General features: G+C 55.1%; 1 protein-coding gene across 1 annotated transcript in view; it reads left to right on the top strand.

The window, feature by feature from the left end:
- The window catches only part of LOC135526901 (polypeptide N-acetylgalactosaminyltransferase 16-like), a 92,421-nt gene that overhangs the window by 70,256 nt on the left and 4,665 nt on the right, over positions 1–17,500 (top strand). The window contains exons 11-13 of the mRNA XM_064955568.1: positions 949–1,041; positions 1,881–1,964; positions 16,734–16,863. Of these exons, the coding sequence (XP_064811640.1) occupies positions 949–1,041; positions 1,881–1,964; positions 16,734–16,863 (307 nt within the window). The remainder of the gene's footprint in view (positions 1–948; positions 1,042–1,880; positions 1,965–16,733; positions 16,864–17,500) is intronic.

The following is a 17,500-nucleotide window of genomic DNA, read 5'->3' as shown; positions in this document are numbered from 1 at the left end:
TCGGGACTCCATTCCAACTGTCTTCTCGGGGACTCCATTCCAACTGTCTTCTCGGGGACTCCATTCCAACTGTCTTCTCAGGGACTCCATTCCAACTGTCTTCTCGGGACTCCATTCCAACTGTCTTCTCGGGGACTCCATTCCAACTGTCTTCTCGGGACTCCATTCCAACTGTCTTCTCGGGGACTCCATTCCAACTGTCTTCTCGGGGACTCCATTCCAACTGTCTTCTCGGGGACTCCATTCCAACTGTCTTCTCGGGGACTCCATTCCAACTGTCTTCTCGGGGACTCCATTCCAAACGTCTTATCGGGGACTCCATTCACACTGTCTTCTCGGGGACTCCATTCCAACTGTCTTCTCGGGGACTCCATTCCAACTGTCTTCTCGGGGACTCCATTCCAAACGTCTTCTCGGGGACTCCATTCCAACTGTCTTTTCGGGGACTCCATTCCGAACGTCTTTTCGGGGACTCCATTCCGAACGTCTTCTCGGGGACTCCATTCCAACTGTCTTCTCGGGGACTCCATTCCAACTGTCTTCTCGGGGACTCCATTCCAAACGTCTTCTCGGGGACTCCATTCCAACTGTCTTCTCGGGGACTCCATTCCAACTGTCTTCTCGGGGACTCCCAGCCATTTCAAACCTCTTCTCGGGGACTCGCAGCCATTTCAAACCTCCTCTCGGGGACCCTCCTCTCGGGGACCCTCCTCTCGGGGACCCTCCTCTCGGGGACATATATTTGAACTATTCCAGAACTAGCATACTAGTCTACTAATCCTCAAACCCTTGGTGGATCAGGTGAGATAGTTCAGAGCTACGACAAAACTGAAATGTCTGGGGTCATGACAGAGAGGAAGGAACAGCGGAACTGTGTTATTATCCTCCCTAACCAGGTGTGTGTGTGTGTGTGTGTGTGTGTGTGTGTGTGTGTGTGTGGGGGGTCAGGAACACGCGTCGGGCAGCAGAGGTGTGGATGGATGAGTATAAGCAGTACTACTACTCAGCAAGGCCCTCAGCGCAGGGCAAGGCCTTCGGCAGGTTAGTAGTCCTCTCTGGTACCTGTTAACCAACACTATTCATATCTTTGCTGTTGGATGAAAACATCTCAAAACAGAAACTTTTCAGGAAATGGAAAAACGGCCATATTTTTCTCTCCCCTTCCCCCTCTCCCCTTTCTCCTCTCCCCTTCCTCCTCTCCCCTTCCTCCTCTCCCTTTCTCCTCTCCCCTTCCTCCTCTCCCCTTCCCCCTCTCCCCTTCCCCCTCTCCCCCTTCCCCCTCTCCCCCTTCCCCCTCTCCCCTTCCCCTCTCTCCCTCTCCCTTCCCCTTCCCCCTTCCCCCTCCCCCTCTCCCTTCCCCCTCTCCCCTCTCTCTCTCCCCTCTCCCCTCTCTCTCCCCCTCTCCCTTCTCCCTCCCCCTCTCTCTCTCCCTTCCCCTTCCCCTCTCCCCCTCCCCTTCCCCTTCCCCCTCTCCCGTCACTCCCTTTCCCCCTTCCCCCTTCTCCCTCTGCCCTCTCCCTTCCTCCTTCTCCTTCTCCCCTCTCCCCTCCCCCTCTCCCCTCTCCCCTCTCCTTCTCCCTCTTCCCTCTCTCCTTCTCCCCTCCCCCCTTTCCCCTCACCCCTCTCCCCCTCTCCTTCTCCCTCTTCCCTCTCTCCTTCTCCTTCTCCCCCTCCCCTCCCCCTTCCCCTCTCCCCCCTCTCCCCCTCTCCTTCTCCCTCTTCCCTCTCTCCTTCTCCTTCTCCCCCTCTCCCCCTCCCCCTTTCCCCTCTCCCCCTCCCCCCCCCTCTTCCCTCACTCCTTCTCCTTCTCCCCCTCTCCCCTCCCCCCTTCCCCTCTCCCTTCCCCCTCTCCCCCTCTCCATGCTCATTCCTTCCTGTAGCATTGTGGACCGGCTGACTCTACGACACAAGCTGAACTGCAAGTCTTTCCATTGGTATATGGAGAACGTTTACCCTGAGCTAAGGTGAGAGGGGAGAGTCTCTACCAGACAGGTGAGAGGTGAGAGGGGAGAGTCTCTACCAGACAGGTGAGAGGGGAGAGTCTCTACCTGAGAGGGGAGAGTCTCTACCAGACAGGTGACAGGTGAGAGGGGAGAGTCTCTACCAGACAGGTGAGAGGGGAGAGTCTCTACCAGACAGGTGACAGGTGAGAGGGGAGGGTCTCTACCAGACAGGTGAGAAGGGAGAGTCTCTACCAGACAGGTGAGAGGGGAGAGTCTCTACCAGACAGGTGAGAGGGGAGAGTCTCTACCAGACAGGTGAGAAGGGAGAGTCTCTACCAGACAGGTGAGAGGGGAGAGTCTCTACCAGACAGGTGAGAGGGGTGTGTCTCTACCAGACAGGTGAGAGGTGAGAGGGGAGAGTCTCTACCAGACAGGTGAGAGGTGAGAGGGGAGAGTCTCTACCAGACAGGTGAGAGGGGTGTGTCTCTACCAGACAGGTGAGAGGGGTGTGTCTCTACCAGACAGGTGAGAGGGGTGTGTCTCTATCAGACAGGTGAGAGGGGAGAGTCTCTACCAGACAGGTGAGAGGTGAGAGGGGGAGAGTCTCTACCAGACAGGTGAGAGGGGGAAAGTCTCTACCAGACAGGTGAGAGGGGAGAGTCTCTACCAGACAGGTGAGAGGGGAGAGTCTCTACCAGACAGGTGAGAGGGGAGAGTCTCTACAAGACAGGTGAGAGGGGAGAGTCTCACAAGACAGGTGAGAGGGGAGAGTCTCTACCAGACAGGTGAGAGGGGAGAGTCTCTACCAGACAGGTGAGAGGGGAGAGTCTCTACCAGACAGGTGAGAGGGGAGAGTCTCTACCAGACAGGTGAGAGGGGAGAGTCTCTACCAGACAGGTGAGAGGGGAGAGTCTCTACCAGACAGGTGAGAGGGGAGAGTCTCTACCAGACAGGTGAGAGGGGAGAGTCTCTACCAGACAGGTGAGAGGGGAGAGTCTCTACCAGACAGGTGAGAGGGGAGAGTCTCTACCAGACAGGTGAGAGGGGAGAGTCTCTACCAGACAGGTGAGAGGGGAGAGTCTCTACCAGACAGGTGAGAGGGGAGAGTCTCTACCAGACAGGTGAGAGGGGAGAGTCTCTACCAGACAGGTGAGAGGGGAGAGTCTCTACCAGACAGGTGAGAGGGGAGAGTCTCGACCAGACAGGTGAGAGGGGAGAGTCTCGACCAGACAGGTGAGAGGGGAGAGTCTCGACCAGACAGGTGAGAGGGGAGAGTCTCTACCAGACAGGGGAGAGGGGAGAGTCTCTACCAGACAGGTGAGAGGGGAGAGTCTCTACCAGACAGGTGAGAGGGGAGAGTCTCTACCAGACAGGTGAGAGGGGAGAGTCTCTACCAGACAGGTGAGAGGGGAGAGTCTCTACCAGACAGGTGAGAGGGGAGAGTCTCTACCAGACAGGTGAGAGGGGAGAGTCTCTACATGAGAGGGGAGAGTCTATACCAGACAGGGGAGAGGGGAGAGTCTCTACCAGACAGGGGAGAGGGGAGAGTCTCTACCAGACAGGGGAGAGGGGAGAGTCTCTACCAGACAGGGGAGAGGGGAGAGTCTCTACCAGACAGGTGAGAGGGGAGAGTCTCTACCAGACAGGTGAGAGGGGAGAGTCTCTACCAGACAGGTGAGAGGGGAAGGTCTCTACCAGACAGGTGAGAGGGGAGAGTCTCTACCAGACAGATGAGAGGGGAGAGTCTCTACCAGACAGGTGAGAGGGGAGAGTCTCTACCAGACAGGTGAGAGGGGAGAGTCTCTACATGAGAGGGGAGAGTCTATACCAGACAGGGGAGAGGGAGAGTCTCTACCAGACAGGGAGAGGGGAGAGTCTCTACCAGACAGGGAGAGGGGAGAGTCTCTACCAGACAGGGGAGAGGGGAGAGTCTCTACCAGACAGGGGAGAGGGAGAGTCTCTACCAGACAGGGAGAGGGGAGAGTCTCTACCAGACAGGGGAGAGGGAGAGTCTCTACCAGACAGGGGAGAGGGGAGAGTCTCTACCAGACAGGGGAGAGGGAGAGTCTCTACCAGACAGGGGAGAGGGGAGAGTCTCTACCAGAGAGGGAGAGTCTCTACCAGACAGGTGAGAGGGGAGAGTCTCTACCAGACAGGTGAGAGGGAGAGTCTCTACCAGACAGGTGAGAGGGGAGAGTCTCTACCAGACAGGTGAGAGGGGAGAGTCTCTACCAGACAGGGGAGAGGGAGAGTCTCTACCAGACAGGGGAGAGGGGAGAGTCTCTACCAGACAGGGAGAGGGGAGAGTCTCTACCAGACAGGGAGAGGGAGAGTCTCTACCAGACAGGGGAGAGGGGAGAGTCTCTACCAGACAGGGAGAGGGGAGAGTCTCTACCAGACAGGGGAGAGGGGAGAGTCTCTACCAGACAGGGGAGAGGGGAGAGTCTCTGCCAGACAGGTGAGAGGGGAGAGTCTCTACCAGACAGGTGAGAGGGGAGAGTCTCTACCAGACAGGTGAGAGGGAGAGTCTCTACCAGACAGGTGAGAGGGGAGAGTCTCTACCAGACAGGTGAGAGGGGAGAGTCTCTACCAGACAGGTGAGAGGGAGAGTCTCTACCAGACAGGTGAGAGGGGAGAGTCTCTACCAGACAGGTGAGAGGGGAGAGTCTCTACCAGACAGGTGAGAGGGGAGAGTCTCTACCAGACAGGTGAGAGGGGAGAGTCTCTACCAGACAGGTGAGAGGGGAGAGTCTCTACCAGACAGGTGAGAGGGGAGAGTCACTGCCAGACAGGTGAGAGGGGAGAGTCACTGCCAGACAGGTGAGAGGGGAGAGTCTCTGCCAGACAGGTGAGAGGGGAGAGTCTCTGCCAGACAGGTGAGAGGGGAGAGTCTCTGCCAGACAGGTGAGAGGGGAGAGGGAATATGTATTTGTGGTCCTGTTGACTGGACCTTTTTTGGAACACCATTATTTTGGTCTTACTGAGATTTACTGTCAGGGCCCAGGTCTGACAGAATCTGTGCATAAGATCTAGGTGCTGCTGTAGGCCCTCCTTGGTTGGTGACCTAAGCACCAGATCATCAGCAAACAGCAGACATTTGACTTCAGATTCTAGTAGGGTGAGGCCGGGTGCTGCAGACTTTTCTAGTGCCCGCGCCAGTTCGTTGATATATATGTTGAAGAGGGTGGGGCTTAAGCTGCATCCCTGTCTAACCCCACGACCCTGTGTGAAGAAATGTGTGTTTTTTGCCAATTTTAACCGCACACTTGTTGTTTGTGTACATGGATTTTATGATGTTGTATGTTTTACCCCCAACACCACTTTCCATCAGTTTGTGTAGCAGACCCTCATGCCAAATTGAGGCTTTTTTGAAATCAACAAAGCACGAGAAGACTTTGCCTTTGTTTTGGTTTGTTTGGTTGTCAATTAGGGTGTGCAGGGTGAATACATGGTCTGTTGTACGGTAATTTGGTAAAAAGCCAATTTGACATTTGCTCAGTACATTGTTTTCATTGAGGAAATGTACAAGTCTGCTGTTAATAATGATGCAGAGGTTTTTCCCAAGGTTGCTGTTGACGGTAGTTATTGGGGTCGAATTTGTCTCCACTTTTGTGGATTGGGGTGATCAGTCCTTGGTTCCAGATATTGGGGAAGATGCCAGAGCTAAGGATGATGTTAAAGAGTTTTAGTATAGTTAGTATGTTGAAGAGTTCATGTAGCCAATTGGAATTTGTTGTCTGTATATTTGATCATTTCATTGAGGATATCATCAACACCACAGGCCTTTTTGGGTTGGAGGGTTTTTATTTTGTCCTGTAACTCATTCAATGTAATTGGAGAATCCAGTGGGTTCTGGTAGTCTTTAATAGTTGATTCTAAGATCTGTATTTGATCATGTATATGTTTTTGCTCTTTATTCTTTGTTATAGAGCCAAAAAGATTGGAGAAGTGGTTTACCCATACATCTCCATTTTGGATAGATAATTCTTTGTTCCCCTCTCTCTCCATTACCTCATGTTCCTCTCTCCATTACCTCCTGTTCCCCTCTCTCTCCATTACCTCCTGTTCCCCTCTCTCTCCATTACCTCCTGTTCCCCCTCTCTCCATTACCTCCTGTTCCCCTCTCTCTCCATTACCTCCTGTTCCCCTCTCTCTCCATTACCTCCTGTTCCCCACTCTCCATTACCTCCTGTTCCCCACTCTCTCCATTACCCCCTGTTCCCCACTCTCTCCATTACCCCCTGTTCCCCTCTCTTTCCATTACCCCCTGTTCCCCTCTCTTTCCATTACCCCCTGTTCCCCTCTCTTTCCATTACCCCCTGTTCCCCTCTCTCTCCATTACCTCATGTTCCTCTCTCTCTCCATTACCTCATGTTCCTCTCTCTCTCCATTACCTCCTGTTCCCCTCTCTCTCCATTACCTCCTGTTCCTCTCTCTCCATTACCTCCTGTTCCTCTCTCTCCATTGCCTCCTGTTCCTCTCATGCTTCCTTACCCCGTGTCTCTCTTTTTTAAAGCGTTTATTTTATCATGTGTAATGAAAATATTTGCAGTCTTACTCACCCGAGCTCTCACAGTAAAAACAATAAAAACAGCCAGAAGTTTACAAATATACATGTATTCAATAACCAGCCATTCAATTGTAAAGCTCTGTCTCTGTCTCTCTCTCACCTCTCTCTTACCTCTCTCATCTCCTTCTCACCTCTCACCTCTCTCTCTCATCTCCCTCTCTCTCATCTCCCTCTCTCTCTCTCATCTCCCTCTCACCTCCCTCTCACCTCTCATATCCCTCTCACCTCTCTCTCTCCCTCTCACCTCTCTCTTACCTCTCACATCTCCTTCTCACCTCTCTCTCATCTCCCTCTCTCTCTCACCTCTCTCTCTCCCTCTCATCTCCCTCTCACCTCCCTCTCACCTCTCATATCCCTCTCACCTCTCTCTCTCCCTCTCACCTCTCTCTTACCTCTCACATCTCCTTCTCACCTCTCTCTCTCATCTCCCTCTCTCACCTCTCTCTCTCCCTCTCATCTCCCTCTCACCTCCCTCTCACCTCTCATATCCCTCTCACCTCTCTCTCTCCTCTCACCTCTCTTTACCTCTCACATCTCCTTCTCACCTCTCTCTCTCATCTCCCTCTCTCTCTCATCTCTCTCTCTCCCTCTCATCTCCCTCTCACCTCTCATATCCCTCTCACCTCTCTCTCTCCCTCTCACCTCTCTCTTACCTCTCACATCTCCTTCTCACCTCTCTCTCATCTCCCTCTCTCTCTCACCTCTCTCTTACCTCTCACCTCTCTCTCTTACCTCTCACCTCTCTCTCTACCTCTCACCTCTCTCATTTCCCTCTCACCTCTCTCTCTCCCTCTCATCTCCCTCTCACCTCTCTCTCTCCCTCTCATCTCCCTCTCACCTCTCTCTCTCTCTCATCTCTCCCTCTCACCTCTCTCTCTCCCTCTCATCTCCCTCTCACCTCTCTCTCTCCCTCTCATCTCCCTCTCACCTCTCTCTCCCCCTCACCTCTCACCTCTCTCATCTCCCTCTCACCTCTCACCTCTCTCTCCCCTCTCATCTCCCTCTCACCTCTCATCTCCCTCTCACCTCTCTCTCCCTCTCATCTCCCTCTCATCTCCCTCTCACCTCTCACCTCTCACCTCTCTCTCTCCCTCTCATCTCCCTCTCATCTCCCTCTCACCTCTCATCTCCCTCTCACCTCTCTCTCTCTCATCTCCCTCTCATCTCCCTCTCACCTCTCATCTCCCTCTCACCTCTCTCTCTCCCTCTCACCTCTCTCATCTCCCTCTCACCTCTCACCTCTCTCTCTCCCTCTCATCTCCCTCTCATCTCCCTCTCACCTCTCATCTCCCTCTCACCTCTCTCTCTCCCTCTCACCTCTCTCATCTCCCTCTCACCTCTCACCTCTCTCTCTCCCTCTCACCTCTCTCTCTCCCTCTCATCTCCCTCTCACCTCCCTCTCACCTCTCATCTCCCTCTCATCTCCCTCTCACCTCTCATCTCCCTCTCACCTCTCTCTCTCCTCTCACCTCTCATCTCCCTCTCACCTCTCACCTCTCTCCTCCCTCATCTCCCTCTCATCTCCCTCTCACCTCTCATCTCCCTCTCACCTCTCTCTCCTCTCACCTCTCTCATCTCCTCTCACCTCTCACCTCTCTCTCTCCCTCTCATCTCCCTCTCTCATCTCCCTCTCACCTCTCATCTCCCTCTCACCTCTCTCTCCCTCTCACCTCTCTCATCTCCCTCTCACCTCTCACCTCTCTCTCTCCCTCTCACCTCTCTCTCCCTCTCATCTCCCTCTCACCTCTCTCTCTCCTCTCATCTCCCTCTCACCTCTCTCTCTCCCTCTCACCTCTCATCTCTCTCATCTCCCTCTCACCTCTCACCTCTCTCTCTCCCTCTCATCTCCCTCTCATCTCCCTCTCACCTCTCATCTCCCTCTCACCTCTCTCTCCCTCTCATCTCCCTCTCATCTCCCTCTCACCTCTCACCTCTCACCTCTCTCTCTCCCTCTCTCATCTCCCTCTCATCTCCTCTCACCTCTCATCTCCCTCTCACCTCTCTCTCTCCCTCTATCTCCTCTCATCTCCTCTCTCACCTCTCATCTCCCTCTCACCTCTCTCTCTCCCTCTCATCTCCTCTCTCATCTCCCTCTCACCTCTCATCTCCCTCTCACCTCTCATCTCCCTCTCACCTCTCTCTCTCCCTCTCATCTCCCTCTCATCTCCCTCTCACCTCTCTCCCTCTCACCTCTCTCTCCCTCTCACCTCTCTCATCTCCCTCTCACCTCTCACCTCTCTCTCCCCTCTCATCTCCCTCTCATCTCCCTCTCACCGCTCATCTCCCTCTCACCTCTCTCTCTCTCCCTCTCATCTCCCTCTCATCTCCCTCTCACCTCTCATCTCCCTCTCACCTCTCTCTCCCTCTCATCTCCCTCTCATCTCCCTCTCACCTCTCTCTCTCCCTCTCATCTCCCTCTCATCTCCCTCTCTCACCTCTCATCTCCCTCTCACCTCTCTCTCCCTCTCACCTCTCTCATCTCCCTCTCACCTCTCACCTCTCTCTCCCCCTCTCACACTCTCTCTCTCCCTCTCATCTCCCTCTCACCTCTCTCTCTCCCTCTCATCTCCCTCTCACCTCTCTCTCTCCCTCTCACCTCTCACCTCTCTCATCTCCCCCTCTCACCTCTCTCTCTCCCTCTCATCTCCCTCTCATCTCCCTCTCACCTCTCATCTCCCTCTCACCTCTCTCTCCCTCTCATCTCCCTCTCATCTCCCTCACCTCTCACCTCTCACCTCTCTCCCTCTCATCTCCCTCTCATCTCCCTCTCACCTCTCATCTCTCCTCTCACCTCTCTCCCTCCTCTCATCTCCCTCTCATCTCCCTCTCACCTCTCATCTCCCTCTCACCTCTCTCTCTCCCTCTCACCTCTCTCATCTCCCCTCTCACCTCTCTCCCTCTCACCTCTCTCTCTCCCTCTCATCTCCCTCTCACCCTCTCTCTCTCCCTCTCATCTCCCTCTCACCTCTCTCTCCCCTCTCACCTCTCACCTCTCTCATCTCCCTCTCACCTCTCACCTCTCTCTCTCCCTCTCATCTCCTCTCATCTCCCTCTCACCTCTCATCTCCCTCTCACCTCTCTCTCTCCCTCTCATCTCCCTCTCATCTCCCTCTCACCTCTCATCTCCCTCTCACCTCTCTCCCCTCTCACCTCTCTCATCTCCCTCTCACCTCTCACCTCTCTCTCTCCCTCTCACCTCTCTCTCTCCCTCTCATCTCCCTCTCACCTCTCTCTCTCCCTCTCATCTCCCTCTCACCTCTCTCTCTCCCTCTCACCTCTCATCTCTCTCATCTCCCTCTCACCTCTCACCTCTCTCTCCCTCTCATCTCCCTCTCATCTCCCTCTCACCTCTCATCTCCCTCTCACCTCTCTCTCCCCTCTCATCTCCTCTCATCTCCCTCTCACCTCTCACCTCTCACCTCTCTCTCTCCCTCTCATCTCCCTCTCATCTCCCTCTCACCTCTCACCTCTCTCACCTCTCTCTCTCCCTCTCATCTCCCTCTCATCTCCCTCTCACCTCTCATCTCCCTCTCACCTCTCTCTCTCCTCTCACCTCTCTCATCTCCTCTCACCTCTCACCTCTCTCTCTCCATCTCTCCTCCCTCTCATCTCCTCTCACCTCTCATCTCCCTCTCACCTCTCTCTCTCCCTCTCATCTCCCTCTCATCTCCCTCTCATCTCCCCTCTCATCTCCTCTCACCTCTCATCTCCCTCTCACCTCTCTCTCTCCCTCTCATCTCCCTCTCATCTCCCTCTCACCTCTCTCTCTCCCTCTCATCTCCCTCTCATCTCCCTCTCACCTCTCATCTCCCTCTCACCTCTCTCTCTCCCTCTCACCTCTCTCATCTCCCTCTCACCTCTCACCTCTCTCTCTCCCTCTCACCTCTCTCTCTCCCTCTCATCTCCCTCTCACCTCTCTCTCTCCCTCTCATCTCCCTCTCACCTCTCTCTCCCTCTCACCTCTCTCCCTCTCTCATCTCCCTCTCACCTCTCACCTCTCTCTCTCCCTCTCATCTCCCTCTCATCTCCCTCTCACCTCTCATCTCCCTCTCACCTCTCTCCTCTCATCTCTCCCTCTCATCTCCCTCTCACCTCTCACCTCTCACCTCTCTCTCTCCCTCTCATCTCCCTCTCATCTCCCTCTCACCTCTCATCTCCCTCTCACCTCTCTCTCCCTCTCATCTCCCTCTCATCTCCCTCTCACCTCTCATCTCCCTCTCACCTCTCTCTCTCTCCCTCTCACCTCTCTCATCTCCCTCTCACCTCTCACCTCTCTCTCCCTCTCACCTCTCTCTCTCCCTCTCATCTCCCTCTCACCTCTCTCTCTCCCTCTCATCTCCCTCTCACCTCTCTCTCCCCCTCTCACCTCTCACCTCTCTCATCTCCCTCTCACCTCTCACCCTCTCTCTCCCTCTCATCTCCCTCTCATCTCCCTCTCACCTCTCATCTCCCTCTCACCTCTCTCCTCTCTCATCTCCCTCTCATCTCCCTCTCACCTCTCACCTCTCACCTCTCTCTCTCCCTCTCATCTCCCTCTCATCTCCCTCTCACCTCTCATCTCCCTCTCACCTCTCTCTCCTCTCATCTCCCTCTCATCTCCTCTCTCACCTCTCATCTCCCTCTCACCTCTCTCTCCCCTCTCACCTCCCCTCTCATCTCCCTCTCACCTCTCATCTCCCTCTCACCTCTCTCTCTCCCTCTCACCTCCCTCTCATCTCCCTCTCACCTCTCATCTCCCTCTCACCTCTCTCATCTCCCTCTCACCTCTCACCTCTCTCTCTCCTCTCATCTCCCTCTCACCTCTCATCTCCCTCTCACCTCTCTCTCTCCCTCTCATCTCCCTCTCATCTCCTCTCACCTCTCATCTCCCTCTCACCTCTCTCTCCCTCTCATCTCCTCTCATCTCCCTCTCACCTCTCTCTCTCCCTCTCACCTCTCATCTCCCTCTCACCTCTCTCTCCCTCTCATCTCCCTCTCATCTCCCTCTCACCTCTCTCTCTCCCTCTCACCTCTCATCTCCCTCTCACCTCTCTCTCTCCCTCTCACCTCTCATCTCCCTCTCACCTCTCTCTCTCCCTCTCACCTCTCTCTCTCCCTCTCATCTCCCTCTCATCTCCCTCTCACCTCTCTCTCTCCCTCACCTCTCATCTCCCTCTCACCTCTCTCTCTCCCTCTCATCTCCCTCTCATCTCCTCTCTCACCTCTCTCTCTCCCTCTCACCTCTCATCTCCCTCTCACCTCTCTCTCTCTCCCTCTCACCTCTCATCTCCCTCTCATCTCCCTCTCATCTCCCTCTCACCTCTCTCTCTCCCTCTCACCTCTCATCTCCCTCTCACCTCTCTCTCTCCCTCTCATCTCCCTCTCATCTCCCTCTCACCTCTCTCTCTCCCTCTCACCTCTCATCTCCCTCTCACCTCTCTCTCTCCCTCTCATCTCCCTCTCATCTCCCTCTCACCTCTCTCTCCCTCTCACCTCTCATCTCCCTCTCACCTCTCTCTCTCTCCCTCTCACCTCTCTCTCCCTCTCATCTCCCTCTCATCTCCCTCTCACCTCTCTCTCTCCCCTCTCACCTCTCATCTCCCTCTCACCTCTCTCTCCCTCTCATCTCCCTCTCATCTCCCTCTCACCTCTCTCTCTCCCTCTCACCTCTCATCTCCCTCTCACCTCTCTCTCTCCCTCTCACCTCTCATCTCCCTCTCACCTCTCTCTCTCCCTCTCACCTCTCATCTCCCTCTCACCTCTCATCTCCCTCTCACCTCTCTCTCTCCCTCTCACCTCTCACCTCTCTCTCTCCTCTCATCTCCCTCTCATCTCCCTCTCACCTCTCATCTCCCTCTCACCTCTCTCTCCTCTCATCTCCCTCTCTCATCTCCCTCTCACCTCTCATCTCCCTCACCTCTCTCTCTCCCTCTCACCTCTCTCATCTCCCTCTCACCTCTCACCTCTCTCTCTCCCTCTCACCTCTCTCTCTCCCTCTCATCTCCCTCTCACCTCTCTCTCCCCTCTCACCTCTCACCTCTCTCATCTCCCTCTCACCTCTCACCTCTCTCTCTCTCCTCTCATCTCCCTCTCATCTCCCTCTCACCTCTCATCTCCCTCTCACCTCTCTCTCCCTCTCATCTCCCTCTCATCTCCCTCTCACCTCTCACCTCTCACCTCTCTCTCTCCCTCTCATCTCCTCTCTCTCTCCTCTCTCACTCTCATCTCCCTCTCACCTCTCTCTCTCTCCCTCTCATCTCCCTCTCATCTCCCTCTCACCTCTCTCTCACCTCTCTCTCTCCCTCTCACCTCTCTCATCTCCCTCTCACCTCTCACCTCTCTCTCCCTCTCATCTCCCTCTCATCTCCCTCTCACCTCTCATCTCCCTCTCACCTCTCTCTCTCTCCCTCTCATCTCCCTCTCATCTCCCTCTCACCTCTCATCTCCCTCTCACCTCTCTCTCCCTCTCATCTCCTCTCATCTCCCTCTCACCTCTCATCTCCCTCTCACCTCTCTCTCCCTCTCACCTCTCTCTCTCCCTCTCACCTCTCACCTCTCTCTCCCTCTCACCTCTCTCTCTCCCTCTCATCTCCCTCTCACCTCTCTCTCTCCCTCTCATCTCCCTCTCACCTCTCTCTCTCCCTCTCACCTCTCACCTCTCTCATCTCCCTCTCACCTCTCACCTCTCTCTCTCCCTCTCATCTCCCTCTCATCTCCCTCTCACCTCTCATCTCCCTCTCACCTCTCTCTCCCTCTCATCTCCCTCTCATCTCCCTCTCACCTCTCACCTCTCACCTCTCTCTCTCCCTCTCATCTCCCTCTCATCTCCCTCTCACCTCTCATCTCCCTCTCACCTCTCTCTCTCCCTCTCATCTCCCTCTCATCTCCCTCTCACCTCTCATCTCCCTCTCACCTCTCTCTCTCCCTCTCACCTCTCTCATCTCCCTCTCACCTCTCACCTCTCTCTCTCCCTCTCATCTCCTCTCATCTCCTCTCACCTCTCATCTCCCTCTCACCTCTCTCTCCTCTCATCTCCCTCTCATCTCCCTCACCTCTCATCTCCTCTCACCTCTCTCCCTCTCATCATCTCCCTCTCATCTCCCTCTCACCTCTCTCTCTCCCTCTCACCTCTCATCTCCCTCTCACCTCTCTCTCCCTCTCATCTCCCTCTCATCTCCCTCTCACCTCTCTCTCTCCCTCTCACCTCTCATCTCCCTCTCACCTCTCTCTCTCCCTCTCACCTCTCATCTCCCTCTCACCTCTCTCTCCCCTCTCATCTCCCTCTCATCTCCCTCTCACCTCTCTCTCTCCCTCTCACCTCTCATCTCCCTCTCATCTCCCTCTCATCTCCCTCTCACCTCTCTCTCTCTCCCTCTCACCTCTCATCTCCCTCTCACCTCTCTCTCTCCTCTCACCTCTCATCTCCCTCTCACCTCTCTCTCCCTCTCACCTCTCATCTCCTCTCACCTCTCTCTCCCCCTCTCATCTCCCTCTCATCTCCCTCTCACCTCTCTCTCTCCCTCTCACCTCTCATCTCCCTCTCATCTCCCTCTCATCTCCCTCTCACCTCTCTCTCCCTCTCACCTCTCATCTCCCTCTCACCTCTCTCTCCCCTCTCACCTCTCATCTCCCTCTCACCTCTCTCTCCCTCTCACCTCTCATCTCCCTCTCACCTCTCATCTCCCTCTCACCTCTCTCTCCTCTCACCTCTCACCTCTCTCTCCCCTCTCATCTCCCTCTCATCTCCCTCTCACCTCTCATCTCCCTCTCACCTCTCTCTCCCCTCTCATCTCCTCTCATCTCCCTCTCACCTCTCATCTCCCTCTCACCTCTCTCTCTCCCTCTCACCTCTCTCATCTCCCTCTCACCTCTCACCTCTCTCTCTCCCTCTCATCTCCCTCTCATCTCCCTCTCACCTCTCATCTCCCTCTCACCTCTCTCTCTCCCTCTCATCTCCCTCTCATCTCCCTCTCACCTCTCATCTCCCTCTCACCTCTCTCTCTCCCTCTCATCTCCCTCTCATCTCCCTCTCACCTCTCTCTCTCCCTCTCACCTCTCATCTCCCTCTCACCTCTCTCTCTCCCTCTCATCTCCCTCTCATCTCCCTCTCACCTCTCTCTCTCCTCTCACCTCTCATCTCCCTCTCACCTCTCTCTCTCCCTCTCACCTCTCATCTCCCTCTCACCTCTCTCTCTCCCTCTCATCTCCCTCTCATCTCCCTCTCACCTCTCTCTCTCTCTCACCTCTCATCTCCCTCATCTCCCTCTCATCTCCCTCTCACCTCTCTCTCTCCCTCTCACCTCTCATCTCCTCTCACCTCTCTCTCTCCTCTCACCTCTCATCTCCCTCACCTCTCTCTCTCCCTCTCACCTCTCATCTCCCTCTCACCTCTCTCTCTCCCTCTCATCTCCCTCTCATCTCCCTCTCACCTCTCTCTCTCCCTCTCACCTCTCATCTCCCTCTCATCTCCCTCTCATCTCCCTCTCACCTCTCTCTCTCCCTCTCACCTCTCATCTCCCTCTCACCTCTCTCTCTCCCTCTCACCTCTCATCTCCCTCTCACCTCTCTCTCTCCCTCTCACCTCTCATCTCCCTCTCACCTCTCATCTCCCTCACACCTCTCTCCCTCTCACCTCTCACCTCTCTCTCTCCCTCTCATCTCCCTCTCATCTCCCTCTCACCTCTCATCTCCCTCTCACCTCTCTCTCTCCCTCATCTCCCTCTCATCTCCTCTCACCTCTCATCTCCCTCTCACCTCTCTCTCTCTCCCTCTCACCTCTCTCATCTCCCTCTCACCTCTCACCTCTCTCTCCCTCTCCCTCTCTCCCCTCTCATCTCCCTCTCACCTCTCTCTCCTCCCTCTCACCTCTCACCTCTCTCATCTCCCTCTCACCTCTCACCTCTCTCTCCCCTCTCATCTCCCTCTCATCTCCCTCTCACCTCTCATCTCCTCTCACCTCTCTCTCCCTCTCATCTCCTCTCATCTCCCTCTCACCTCTCACCTCTCACCTCTCTCTCCCCCTCTCATCTCCCTCTCATCTCCTCTCACCTCTCATCTCCCTCTCACCTCTCTCTCTCCTCTCATCTCCCTCTCATCTCCCTCTCACCTCTCTCTCACCTCTCTCTCTCCCTCTCACCTCTCTCATCTCCCTCTCACCTCTCACCTCTCTCTCTCCCCTCTCATCTCCTCTCATCTCCCTCTCACCTCTCATCTCCTCTCACCTCTCTCTCCCTCTCATCTCCCTCTCATCTCCCTCTCACCTCTCATCTCCCTCTCACCTCTCTCTCCCTCTCATCTCCCTCTCATCTCCCTCTCACCTCTCTCTCCCTCTCACCTCTCATCTCCCTCTCACCTCTCTCTCTCCCTCTCATCTCCCTCTCATCTCCCTCTCACCTCTCTCTCTCCTCTCACCTCTCATCTCCCTCTCACCTCTCTCTCCCTCTCATCTCCCTCTCATCTCCCTCTCACCTCTCTCTCTCTCCTCTCATCTCCCTCTCACCTCTCTCTCCCCTCTCACCTCTCATCTCCTCTCACCTCTCTCTCCCTCTCATCTCCCTCTCATCTCCCTCTCACCTCTCTCTCTCCCTCTCACCTCTCATCTCCCTCTCATCTCCCTCTCATCTCCTCTCTCACTCTCTCTCTCCTCTCACCTCTCATCTCCCTCTCACCTCTCTCTCTCCCTCTCACCTCTCATCTCCCTCTCACCTCTCTCTCCCTCTCATCTCCCTCTCATCTCCCTCTCACCCTCTCTCTCCCTCTCACCTCTCATCTCCCTCTCACCTCTCTCCCCCTCTCATCTCCCTCTCACCTCTCTCTCCCCTCTCACCTCTCATCTCCCTCTCACCTCTCTCTCCTCTCATCTCCCTCTCACCTCTCTCTCTCCTCTCACCTCTCATCTCCCTCTCATCTCCCTCTCATCTCCCTCTCACCTCTCTCTCCCCTCTCACCTCTCATCTCCCTCTCACCTCTCTCTCTCCCCTCTCACCTCTCATCTCCCTCTCACCTCTCTCTCCCTCTCATCTCCCTCTCACCTCTCTCTCTCACCTCTCATCTCCCTCTCACCTCTCTCTCTCCCTCTCATCTCCCTCTCTCCCTCTCATCTCCCTCTCACCTCTCTCTCTCCCTCTCACCTCTCATCTCCCTCTCACCTCTCTCTCTCCCTCTCATCTCCCTCTCACCTCTCTCTCTCCCTCTCACCTCTCATCTCCCTCTCATCTCCCTCTCACCTCTCTCTCTCCCAGGATCCCGGAGAGGGATGCAGTGTCCAGTGTGTTGAGACAGGGAGGGCTGTGTCTGGAGAGCCTGGGTTCAGACAGCCTGGGTCTGGCAGAGTGTAGTAGAGGCTCTGGAGCGATGAGGCCACAGTCACAGGTCAGTACCATCACCCACCACTAGGGACAGATATCACCCACCACTAGGGACAGATATCACCCACCACTAGGGACAGATATGACCCACCACTAGGGACAGATATCACCCACCACTAGGGACATATATCACCCACCACTAGGGACATATATCACCCACCACTAGGGACAGATATCACCCACCACTAGGGACATATATGACCCACCACTAGGGACATATATCACCCACCACTAGGGACATATATCACCCACCACTAGGGACATATATCACCCACCACTAGGGACAGATATCACCCACCACTAGGGACAGATATCACCCACCACTAGGGACATATATGACCCACCACTAGGGACAGATATCACCCACCACTAGGGACAGATATCACCCACCACTAGGGACAGATATCACCCACCACTAGGGACAGATATCACCCACCACTAGGGACAGATATCACCCACCACTAGGGACAGATATCACCCACCACTAGGGACAGATATCACCCACCACTAGGGACAGATATCACCCACCACTAGGGACAGATATCACCCACCACTAGGGACAGATATCACCCACCACTAGGGACAGATATGACCCACCACTAGGGACAAATATGACCCACCACTAGGGACAGATATCACCC

This window comes from Oncorhynchus masou, chromosome 32 (genome assembly GCF_036934945.1).
Source record: "Oncorhynchus masou masou isolate Uvic2021 chromosome 32, UVic_Omas_1.1, whole genome shotgun sequence".
NCBI classification, from domain to species: Eukaryota; Metazoa; Chordata; class Actinopteri; order Salmoniformes; family Salmonidae; genus Oncorhynchus; species Oncorhynchus masou.
This window is presented reverse-complemented; position numbering and strand designations above follow the sequence as displayed.